The following is a 12,765-nucleotide window of genomic DNA, read 5'->3' as shown; positions in this document are numbered from 1 at the left end:
TTTGTTTTCTTATGTATACCACAATGAATACTATTTTATATTTCTTTATTTTTTAGAACCATTAAGAGTGTTGGATGATATCACCTTCAGTTTGCATATCCTTGAAAAAGCGACACTGCGAAACATGTCGGGCTAGTATGCAAATATATCATCTCCTAAATTATATGTACACTCATATCCCACTTGACCACCGTGCTTTTATCAACACTGAAATTTCATGAATTGTGTATAATATTGTATGGGTTTTTTTTAAATGGTTGAATTAAACTTTGTATCTTTTTAAAAAAATCTTCTATGTTTTGTTTATCTGCACCGACAAAATCCTTTTACCCTCTTTTACTTTCTATATTTTCTGTACCTTGTTAAACCTTGTCAAATAACTAAATTGTTAAAAGTAAAGATTTTAAAATAAATTGAGGAAATGAATGAGACGTGGAATGATATATACATTACAATGCTATGCCATATCTGTATCGAAGCAGAGGCATCCATTAAGCATAACTGTGACCCAACATTTCTTGTCATTGTTCAGCAGCAAAGAAGAGAAAAGGAGGTGAGGAAACAGCAGGAAAGAGACCAGCGGCGGCGGTATGAAGAGCAAATGAGAAGAGAGGAAGAACGGAGAAGAGCAGAGCATGAGAAGGTCTGACCTTTCTTCACGTAATCTTTATTTGATATTTTTGAGCACGAGTAGCACTGAATGGTTTTATGGTGATGTTTTCACAATATATAGAAGTGAAATTATGGAAGCATAATTGGCATATAAATGAACATTCTTTGACTATAAGTGAGCATAAGGTATTTCAGGTTGTGTTGTTTTAAAATATGTTGTTTCTCCATTTCTTCAAAGAAGCACTTCAGACCATGTTAAAAACAGGATATAGCTTATTACAACCTTAGCATCATTCCTCGCAATGGCGGAGTATATGTTTGTGAGGGGGACGTGGATGTGTTCTGCAGTTAATACAAGGCAAAATATAATGGTGTCTGTGGCAGCTCTCTCTCCACTGGATTTTGCTGATTGACCACTCGGCTAACACACAACAGAATAGGGGAACTCTTCATATGATAAAACTAGATATTTGTTTTTCTTGTCTCAGGCCTAGTCATTTTTGATTTTTTAAAGAAGAGGAGTTTTCTTTTCTACTGTATGTGTTGACTGTCAGATATCATTATCACTGTTTTTGTATTAATCTGCATTGGTTATGCTGGTCAAGTAGTTTACATGCAAACAGCAAGTGTTGTGCGCTGACCATTAAATTAGGGCTTTCACTTTCCATAGAACAGGGGCAATTTATAATTTAGTTATTCAGGAAGTTTGAATTAAATGTAATAACATATGACATTTACTAAAGTGTATGTACATTTCAGACTTTTTTTTTTAATTTTGGGTAGAGTAGGTAAGGGTTTTAAGTAGAGTAGGTAAGTTTATTTTGTATTGGCCTTGTCCTGCTGGAGAGAGTTCCACTCATCTTCAGCCCTGTAGAAGCAGCAAGAAGTGACTGTAAATATCCCCAAATTTAGGGGATTTGCCATCTTAGACAGTTGTCACCAAACATGTGTCCCCACTTGATAAATTACCCTCAACTCTTGCTTTGGTGACAACTAAAAACTTTTGGATTTCCCCTCACTTTCTGTCTAGGTGGCAATAGTCTGTGCCCTCACTGGGGAGATTCATTCTCTCTATACTTGTCCTGGTGACCAGTGTCACTAAGGAAGTGATGGGCAATCTAAAATCTTATAATTGTCACCAGAATAAGAGATTTTAGGGGATTTTAACCCTTCCTTTATCAAAAATGTTTTGGCTCCACTAGTCTCGCATCACAAGTTGCCTAGGCTGTCCATATGCATCTTGTGAAATCATCAGGCTTCCTTCCCCTTAATTACCCAAGGCGCAGCTGGACAGCCTAGGCAACTTGTGACCATAAAAAGATGGCAATCTCATGCCTTTCTATCTGTTCTGCACACAATTGCACTTTTGACTACACAATACATTTAGCATTTCTTTTTTACATCTGGATGTTGTCACTTTTAAACATATCACATTTGACTTCTTCCTTCGGTATAGCCTCAAAAAGTATATTTATGTGTTACCTGAGCTTTCTTGTACATCTGATCAATCCATGCATCTAGAACACTGACAGTGGTTGTGGAGGATTCATTAACATCCCTACTGCTAGGTTTCATGACCAGTGTGAAAGTTCCTTACTTATGCTTCTTTTCACATCATTGCATAGAGTGAGATGACACGTTTTTGTATATACTTGTATTTACACAGAAGTATTGGCACACAAGATTGATCACATTTGTCTTAGAAAGGTATAACAGAAAATTATACTTTCCTTGGAAATATCCTAAAGTGTTTTCACCTTAAGATGTATTCCTTGACTATTTGTTTAATTTCCTTCTATTTCTGTGGTATCTAATATCGTATTCTCTGATGTATAGTCTTCTCTTTTCTCCTGCTTTCCAACACTGCCCATACCAGGAATACATCAGGCGACAGCTAGAGGAAGAGCAGAGGCAGTTAGAGATCTTGCAGCAGCAATTACTGCAGGAACAAGCTCTGCTTCTGGTAATAAAGATTTGTGTGCTGTTTTCCAGCATGTCTTCTTCACCTAGTGTCCTTGCATGACAGACCTTGTGTGCTTGTCTATCATGCCATTTTTTTCATGACAGGTTGCATGACACTTGCATGCACTTGCGCCCATGATATCACATTCATTTGTATTTGTTTCAGAACCCTTCATTCAGCATTTAAATACATGGTAAGTAAAGCAATTGTGGAGCAACCACCCAGCATTTGAGTTTATATTATCTGAGTGCTTTGGCAGTATTTCTCAGCCCTTTCTTTGGATAATTAGCTGAGTAGTTTTTGCAAGTTTTTTGCAGACTCCTAGGCACAGCAATCCAGTAGTTGGCTATAAATGGCCAGTGAAAATTAGCTGAAAGATTTTTATCTGCTACAAATTTTAGCTACAAATTTGGTGTGCCATCTCCTTTATTTAATGCACTTGTGCTCACTATCAACTAACATCCACTGTTCGTGAACCAGATTGGGAAGCAGTGATATATGACATTTATCTGTTCATAAAAAAACGCTCATACAGATCTTATGGCAGATAAAACTACAGTATATATACACACCTCAAACTTCATTCACATCCTTGCCACTGCACAGGTCTGCTATATGGTAGCCTGTGGTTTCTATAGTGGAACTACACAGATAAGCACAAGTAAAATGCCTCAAACGTAAGCAAAATAGTGTTAATGGCCATTAATAATATCCTTCTTTGTAGCATTCATTGCCGCAGCAAGTACAGGGCAGTAAGGGCTGACCTATATGGGGCCCATAGGACAGAGTGGTGTGACCATGGGGACAGTGTAACAATTACATGATATTATACCATGTTTTGGTTGTGTTGATAATAGTGGTATAAAGTTAGTCCTTATAGATCATCAGCTTTATTCTTTTGTAAGATAGTTGATTTGCCTGTCCTGAAAATCTGTAAAATGTATTTATGACCCAGTTAAATAAACAATGTAAGTCCTGTGTACAGCAATCACATGCATCACTGAAACAGGCCATCTGCCGAATGCCATTTATGTAATACAGTATCGTAGGATGCCAGTGAAACCATTTAGGTGGTTTTTGTTATAAAACAAATTTATTGAGGGCATTCGTAAACTTAGTATGAGTTAACAACATATTGACCAGTCTATACAATTGTGGTAATTTTTTTTATAATGATTGCAATAAAGAAATAATCACGAGCCTGAGGTACAAAAGTATCCAGACTACATATTAATGTAAATCTTTTGGGGGCAGCCATGGCTGATCTTTTTCTTAAAAGGCTGATGTGCTGACTCCCTGTCACCTACATAGAACAAGTTAAGTCTGAACCTGCATACTTTTTCTGGGTTTGTGACTCAGAGAATTCAGAGTCAGGTTAGTAGCCCCTGCCGAATGACAAGTCTGTACAAGTCTCCATGTTTCCATCAGGAAAGGTTTCCTATAAGGACAGCTGAGTTCATATGATCTAGATATGGATTGAACATACAGTATGTCCCCACTGCCTGTAGGTTGGAATACCTTTTGATACAGACTTACTGCAGCAATGTAGGAAATATGTGTGTTCCCTAATGAAAGGATTGCTGGATTTCTCAGAGTTGCAGCATTTGACAGATGCATAAAAGAATTCCCAGTTCAAGCAACATTTTGCACCATAGTGTTGCAAGTGTCTATACAGGAGCATTGATATAAAGTGTTGTATAACACTTCATACATATCTTTATTGCCCAATTTGCCCTATTTGAGCTATTATGCCTATATTATGTATTTCTGTAGAGTATTGCACTAAACAAGTATAAATAAGAGATGTGATAGATATTGGACCAAAAGATTATGAGCTGTACAATGAATGATAGAAGAGTTGCAACGTGTCCTGCAAGGTGCAAAAAAGATTATTTAAACAATATTAGCTTTTTTTTCAGTAAAATCAGGTGTACACATTCCACAGGTGCCTGATTTATCCCAGGTAAGGTGTGCGAGAAGTGTAATTGCAAACTTTCTTTTTTACGGGCTCCTGAATTTGCATAGTTGTGTTTAGGAGAATAAGATTAAACATTATCCATCTTCATCTTCCATTCCATTAATTGTTACCATCGTAGAAAATCCTTGGTGTTTGTGATTTTGCTCTGAAAACCATACAGCCGTTGTTTCATTAATAAATCCGTATCTCTTGTTTTGTCAACCAATTCCATTACAAATATTTGTTTCACTTTGCCAAAAGGAATACAAACGCAAACAGCTAGAAGAACAAAGACAAGCGGAAAGATTGCAAAGGCAACTGCAGCAGGAGCGAGACTATCTGGTCTCTCTTCAGCAGCAACAACAGCAGCAGCAGCAACAAAGGCAGCAAGAACAGAGACCACCAGACAAAAAGCCACTGTATCACTATAAGGAGGGGCTGAACCCTGCAGAGAAACCAGCTTGGGCAAAAGAGGTATAATTACTTTGTCATTTCGTCTGTGCTATTTGTATTCAAACAAGGTGACAGCATTTTATCTTAACCAGATGACCTAATACAATGTTTTTTTAATGCAATTACTTGTAATAATTGCTTTAAATTGGTGTCTTGTACAGTGGTGATTCACTAATGATGATTGAAGGATGTGTCATTCGATATATTGGGAGTTATTATGAAACATTTAACATTGTATGATTGTTTTGGGTTATAAAACATTATTTGTTTCATGGTCAGTTCATCAAGATCAGTTTTTAAGCTTCAGGTTCGTATTTAATTATTTACTTCTTATAAACCCATCATTCAGTATGCCCTACCACAATTCTTTATAACAAGTCTGCCAATACAATTTTTATGTTACTTAGATTTTAGGCAATGTTCTGGCCTTTAGATCTTAAAGAGCATCTGTAATGGCAGTTTGTGTCTGGATTAAAATGCTGCTCTACAACATAGTCCATAATAACTCAACTTCATATATATGTATAAAGCAGAAATTATTTTCCGTAAATGTCACATGACGTTCCATCAGTTCCTGGTTCATAAACACTGCACTGATGGAGTGCATCAGTTAGTGTAGCCTGGAACAATGAAACCCATGCCCCAAACAAGGCTGTAGGATATGCTCTTTACACAGCATGCTGACTCCCTACAGGTCTTGGTGTAGTGAAAACATAAATAGAATCCCAGTACAATGCTAAACATGGGAATTTAGACCTGCCCTTTATGGAAGCTATCAGGTCTGCCAATTTGGTCATAGCCACTCAATATTTTATATACATATGTTGAAGAGCTACCAAATCTTACTGTAAATTGCAGGTCTGCTTTCTGTAATATAGTTGGCTGTGTGGTAACTGCCAATATAGCTCTCTTGGGGGGAGGGGAGAAGACACGAAAAACCTTTCTTCTCCCGTTGTTATTCCTACTCCACATTATTATTGTGATCCAGAAATGTGGATTGTGAACCATAATGTTAGGAGCCTTGCCACCAATCATCATCCTGTTACTTACTGCCCATTGTTTCTGATTGAGCAAGAAGAAGCAGTAGGGACAATATGTGAAGTGGGAGATAACATATTGCCCCAACAAGTAGATGCAGAGAAGGTGAAGTAACGTTAAAAGGCTGATTACTATTTGTGCTAAGTTTGACTTAAGACTACATTTTTCCCAAGGTTAAAAAATAATTTACTACATAAAAGAGCACCTTTTGGTCTCTTAGAGCTGCGCGTGATCAGGATAGAGATTTGTAATTATACCACATATATTCAGAGTATAGTTTATTAGTTTCTATGGTTAGGGACAATCTGTTGAGGAATTAGAAACCCACAGGGGTATAATATGAGTCACTGCATGCTTTTAGGCTCCATCTCTAACAATGGCTTAGTCAAAAAAATTAACATATATTCAGTTGTTCACAGTCAACATCCTAAAGGAATGTGATGTGCATGCTCCATTAAATAATCTAATTTGTCATTGTGAGTTATTTTATGTTGTGTTGTAATAGTTTAATTTTGTGTGATCCCACTCCCAGGTTCAACAGCGATCTCTTAGTAATTCGCCTGTTCTTCCAGCTAAGCAGCAGCACACTTCTGTTATCGAGCAGCAGGTGCCCTTGGTAACCAAAGATGCATCTACTAGTTGGCAGCCCTCATCTAGGCCAAATTCCCAGAATCTGCAAGCATCAGATCGTGTGAAAATGGACAACTTAGCTCCACCCATGCTTTTGCCTTCAATTCAGATTTCCAAATCAGGGCCTTGGTCACAAGGAACACAGAGTGAAGTGCAATCTCTAGATGATGAAGTGAGATTCTTACTCCAAGTGACCTCACAAGAAAATGAACCAGGGAGAAAATCAGTTACATCCCTTAAAGGGTCTCGCTCACAAGGATGTAGTCCAGCCAGAGATACAGGATTGACAAAGGTCATGAGAGGTTTCAATTCTTTACCAAATTGTCCATGCATGAACCATGTAACATGCTACTGTGAAGAATGAAATAGCTACAAGGGAGATAGTTACAAGCTATCTTTGTGTATTAATGGTACTTCACTCCAGGAGAGGTCATGCATGAATAGTGTATGTCTTTGGAGTCTCCTCCATCTACAAGACAATTTAACATTTTATACCTGCTGTTAAAAGCATGTATTAACCCTAACTGGCTGTGGTGGCTTATATCTGAGCAGAATCCCTTTGGCACTTCATATTGTGAAAGCCAATCAGCAAACTTGGCTGGGCTTCTAACTTTACTGTCTGTCAGCTACCAGTTTCTATCAGGTGTCTTTACGGGCTTGTCCTCACTATGTGTTTGTAAGCATTTTCTGCATCACCGGCTTTGGGCTTCTCATCTCCGAACTATCCTACTCCTATTTTTCCATAATTATATTTTGGCAGTGTTTGAGCTATATTTTAGAGCATATGCAGTTATAAAAGTTGCTTGCCGCTTCCCTACATAATCACCTTAGCAAAGCATTGTAAAAGAGCAGATGCTTAAAAAATTCAGTTTAACTTGAGAAATAATAGCATATGCATAATATTTTAAAAATACGCATCATCAGCCCAAATGTCAACAGAATAGCTGTTGACCTACATAAATATTAGTGGGCCCAGGGCAGTACTAATAGAAAGTGTTGTTATTCTCTTGCATATGGCAACTATGCAGAATGTTCTGTTTTCATAGAAATAAAACAGGTGTCCAAACAAGGACAGCAAGTTGCAGACAAACTTAATGCAAAGATTAGCAAAAAGTGCAGTGACCGATAGTAACCAATTTGTAACCATTTTACAACATATCCAGCTAAAGTAACATGGAATCGAATTGGTACCTATGGTATTGCACTTTGCACATTATTTTTGCTTCTTAAGGTGCCTCTCAAATAATCCTGCATGAGCTGGAATAGTTTAGGGAACAGGAGCAGTGGACATGGTGACCATATACATAGACATATGTTGTCACTGAGTAACTTTAGCAGAATAATCCATCCCAGAAAATCAGCATTCAGTTGTATAGTTGTTTTGAAAAAGACCTAAATGCCTGATACTGTAGCACTAAGAGGGCCTATTAGGATGGTCTTTTCATATTGTGCTTTATTATAGAGAGGGAATTTCATGCAAATATATTGTAGCTATATTGGCCTTTTTATATTACTAGTACTTTTATGTTTAAATTATAGATCAAGAAATTGAATTGGCTAAAGAAAAAAAAAGAAAATCTTTCAATTTTGCTACAGTATAGTGTCCTTCTACTGCCATTATATTTGACTTTTTGCTATGATCTAATCTAATACAGTGTTTCCCAAATTTGTTTTCTGAGAATCCTAACCGTACAAAAAAGTAAAATATTTAGCCTGCCATGGTGTGATTGTATCTACAGAGATAAGAAAAATAGCTTTTAGTGGTCATGGGGTTTGGGAAACACTGCTCTAATTCTTCTGAAGGTGCTTGGTTGGTATTGGAATCACAATTATTAATCTTTTGTCAGACTTTTTTGTTGTGTGCAATACACTTTTAATTTTTCTTTTCTAGTGTGACGTGCATTTATTCATTTCTTGTCTGTTTCAGTACAAGCATGATTGAGCACTACATCATTAAAAGCTCTTTAAGATTGAATTAGTTTGCATGGCTAGCAGTTCTGTTGTGCCACTATGTCTCACAGTGGTAAAAATGTGTACTGTGTGTTCATAGATGTACGAATTGCCTCTGAATTGAAAGATGAATTACCACTATCAAATGTACAATGCTTTTAATCTTGCCTCTTAATTTTATCTTAAACACAGATAATCTACTGTTTTTTTTTTCCTTTTTGTCTTTCACTTGAAAGACATTGCACTTTTAATTCTTCTATAACTCTCCAATATTTTTTTTTCTGTTTCCATACCATAAACATGAGATGCTGGTTGAAAGATCTTGCCTAGCATAAGTCACCTGTGAAATGATCGTGACATACATATACACTTTAATGGAGTTGTGTATATAGCCCTAGTGCAAACTTTATCTTGGGGTAACAATAGCTGTCAGCTGGGCAAATCCATTTGAGGTAAATTTAACCCTTTAAAATAATTTGGTCAATGGGTGTTTTCTGAGATCACAAGCTGCTAGTAGACATATGGTAATTTCTCTATCCAACCATAATTAACTGGTTGGTGATTCGGTGGATTGTTTCACTAACATACTTGTCCAACCAATACATGTATGTTTCCAGTTTGTATTTTTTCATTTAAAGCAGATACAGACAATATTTCCCAGGTATAGAATGGTAATCCAAAATATGGCTTGCCAAAGCTGTGACTGGCTACTGTAGTAGAATGGACCAGCAACCTAAAACTTGAGTTGGCTTATATAAAAAAAGCATTACTAAATATATGTATGTGTGAATGTATAATATACTGTATTTATATTTATTGAAAAAACTGGTGCAAATCAGAACTGAAGGTACCTGAGAAAAGGCTAAGGTCTTTAAAGGGTAGCAATATGTTAATACCCTAATGCCCCTGTGCCCAGTGTTTATGGCAGTTATACTCTTTATACCCTCTTTCTAGCATTAAATGGATGAAAATATAAACCATCTCTTGCAGTCCTTTAAAGTGATATTAAAAGTCTGTTTTTTTTTTTTGTTTAAAAATTAACATGTTATACTTACCTGCTCTGTGCAGTGGTTTTGCACAGAGCAGCCCACATCCTCCTCTTAGGTCCCCCGCCAGTGCTCCTGGCCCCTCCCTCCTGCCGAGTTTCACCTCAGCAAGCAGCTTGCTATGGGGGCACCCAAGCTGAGCCACTGCTCTGTGTGTCCATTCAGACATGGAGCCACAGCTCGACCCTGCCTACTCTCTCCTCATTGGCTCGCTGACTTTGAAAGCAGCAGGAGCCAATGGATCCTGTTGCTGCGTCCTCAACCAATGAGGAGCGAGAGACCCGGGAGAGCCTCGGCTCTCGCGCACATCGCTGAATGGAGATCAGGCTTATGTAAGTATTAGGGGGCTGAGGGGGGAGCTGCACACTGAAGGTTTTTTTACCTTTGTGTATAGAATCCATGAAGTTAAAAAACATTCAGACTTTACAACTACTTTAATATGTGTCAGAATTCATGTAGAAATCTTACCTGGTTGTTTATTGGGGCATGGAGCCCTTGAGGGGGACCCTAGTGGTTTGGTTTTGGCACAAGTGTACTTAAGTATGGCTGTGAGTTTTTGCAATGGTCGTCCAAATGGCTCCAAGCTAAAAGGAACACTAAACATAAAATATGAAGCATCTCGCTACAAAGACCTGCAAACATTTAAGAATATAGAAGTTATCAGTTCACCTAAACCGATTGAAATTAAATACTGGTTGTGTAGCAAGATGTTGCTGTTTTATTAACCATTTACTCCAAAAAAAGGCTGGTTGTGTTTTTGCTCGGCTTACTGACAAAATGCTCAGCTTAGGAATCGAGCTCAGCAATCCTGGTTTGAAACTCTTTAGATGTTCACACACATCACCGTCCAATTTTACAATGCCCATTTAGTTTGCTAACAACAACATAGGGGGTTATTTACTAAAGGCAACTACACTTTGCACTACAAGTGCACTTGGAAGTGCAGTCGTGTTAGTTCTGGGGAGAAGATCTGAAATGAGGGGAAGCTCTGCCGATTTTATCACCCAATCATGTAAAAGCAAAAATGCTGTTTTTTATTTTCCTTGCATGTCCCCCTCAGATCTAAAGCGACTGCACTTCCAAGTGCACTTGTAGTGCAAAGTTGATTTGCCTTTAGTAAATTACCCCCATAGTGTTATTACTCAACTGGTTGGAAATAATTTGAAATTATAGGTATAGGTAGGTCCTTGTACTACATAGTTCTTGTTAAATCCAAAGGAAGGTAGTACAGTAATGTTACAAAGCATTTATTCAGCTTTAATGTAGCAATACATAACCCTATATTTTAAAACAATTTCACAGCTTGAATGTTAACTTGCAATAGCTGTGGTATACAGATTTTTTGGCTATAATGAGCTAGTGCATATAAAAAATACTGGGGGTTATTTATGAAAGGAAAATCCACTTTGCACTGCAAGTGCACTTGGAAGTGCAGTCGTTCTAAATCTAAGGGGTAGATCTGAAATGAGTGGAAGCTCTGCTGATTTTATCATTCAATCACGTGGAAGCTAAAATGCTGTTTTTTATTTTCCTTGCATGACCTCCTCGGATCTACAGCGACTGCACTTCCAGGTGCACTTGCAGTGCAAAGTGGATTTTCCTTTAGTAAATAACCCCCACTGTGTTGTTGGCCATTCAACAACTGTTGTATTTTCTGCTGTGGAATAGAAATAGTCAACTCTGTTTCAGATGCCCCACATCCATTTATTAACAAATTGGAGATAGATATAGCAGTGGTTTTTGATTGTACGCTTTTTAAGCAAGAATGCCTTATGCCGCGTACACACGGTCGGACTTTTCGTCTACAAAAGTCCGACAGCCTGTCCGACAGACTTCCTGCGGACTTTCGGCGGACTTGCAGCAGACTTTCTAACGAACGGACTTGCCTACACACGACCACACAAAAGTCCGACGGATTCGTACGTGATGACGTACACCGGACTAAAATAAGGAAGTTCATAGCCAGTAGCCAATAGCTGCCCTAGCATGGGTTTTTGTCCGTCGGACTAGCACACAGACGAGCGGATTTCGGGGTCCGTCGTAGTTACGACGTAAAGATTTGAAGCATGTTTCAAATCTAAAGTCCGTCGGATTTGAGGCTGAAAAAGTCTGCTGAAAGTCCGGAGAAGCCCACACACGATCGGATTACCAGCCAGCTTTAGTCCGTCGGCGTCCGTTGGACTTTTGTAGACGAAAAGTCCGACCGTGTGTACGCGGCATTACTGCTTCTCACTCTCAGAAGTAAAACTGCTCATGTGTAAACATTTTATAAAAGCCACTCAGTATTTTAGGTTTCTTGGTCCTTTAAAAGGAAACTGAACATTCTGTAACCTAATGCTTTCTTTTTGTATTTTATTGCTATAATATGATTTCAATCACTGTAAAGAATCTGTGCTTTTCTGTGCAGCATGTAACATCTACTACCTCCTGTCCACTGTGCTACAGTGTGCTGAATAAATTTGTGACCTACACAATGGAGACAGCTATGTTCTCTCCCCTTGATAAATGCATTATGGGCACTTTAAGTGAATAATAAATGGATATGTTCTTTTCAAACCAGTATCAGTATCCTGCCAGGTGAATAAGTAGCCAGTTTTAAAATACTATTATACATAAAATTTCCTATGATTCTACCCATTATTGTGTATTTTAATGATGTGGATCGGAGAGTAAAAAATGGCTATGAGGGGAATGCCATCCATTGCTTGGCTTATTTGGCATGCTTTTTCTGTTTACAGGTAGAGGAACGCTCTCGGCTCAACCGTCAGAGCTCTCCTGCAATGCCACATAAAGTAGCTAACAGGATTTCTGACCCTAACCTGCCTCCAAGATCAGAATCTTTTAGCATCAGTGGGGTACAGGCAGCACGGACACCGCCAATGCACAGGCCAATAGACCCACAGGTATTTTTCTAATCGATGGCTACACCACATTCCTTTGTAATGCCTGTATCTAGGGAATATTAATAGAATTCTATTTACAAATCCCAAAGCCTTGTTCTTCCCCACCATGGCCAGTAGGTGGCATCAGTTTACTTTCCTGATAATAATTTGTAAGGGAGGGAAATGGTGACATCACACTGTGGCTCTAGTGGGAGAACAATGCAAACTTTGGTT

General features: G+C 38.1%; 1 protein-coding gene across 20 annotated transcripts in view; it reads left to right on the top strand.

Annotated features, from left to right (window-relative positions):
- TNIK (TRAF2 and NCK interacting kinase) overlaps positions 1-12,765 on the top strand; it is a 451,082-nt gene that overhangs the window by 296,028 nt on the left and 142,289 nt on the right. For 11 of the 20 annotated variants that reach the window (XM_073626214.1, XM_073626206.1, XM_073626209.1 and 8 more), the window contains exons 13-17: positions 533-643; positions 2,489-2,575; positions 4,794-5,006; positions 6,556-6,945; positions 12,388-12,552. In XM_073626214.1, the coding sequence (XP_073482315.1) occupies positions 533-643; positions 2,489-2,575; positions 4,794-5,006; positions 6,556-6,945; positions 12,388-12,552 (966 nt within the window). The remainder of the gene's footprint in view (positions 1-532; positions 644-2,488; positions 2,576-4,793; positions 5,007-6,555; positions 6,946-12,387; positions 12,553-12,765) is intronic. The other 9 variants (XM_073626218.1, XM_073626217.1, XM_073626220.1 and 6 more) reach the window with 5 other exon arrangements.

The sequence above is a fragment of the Aquarana catesbeiana genome, linkage group LG04, assembly GCF_042186555.1.
Source record: "Aquarana catesbeiana isolate 2022-GZ linkage group LG04, ASM4218655v1, whole genome shotgun sequence".
NCBI classification, from domain to species: Eukaryota; Metazoa; Chordata; class Amphibia; order Anura; family Ranidae; genus Aquarana; species Aquarana catesbeiana.
This window is presented reverse-complemented; position numbering and strand designations above follow the sequence as displayed.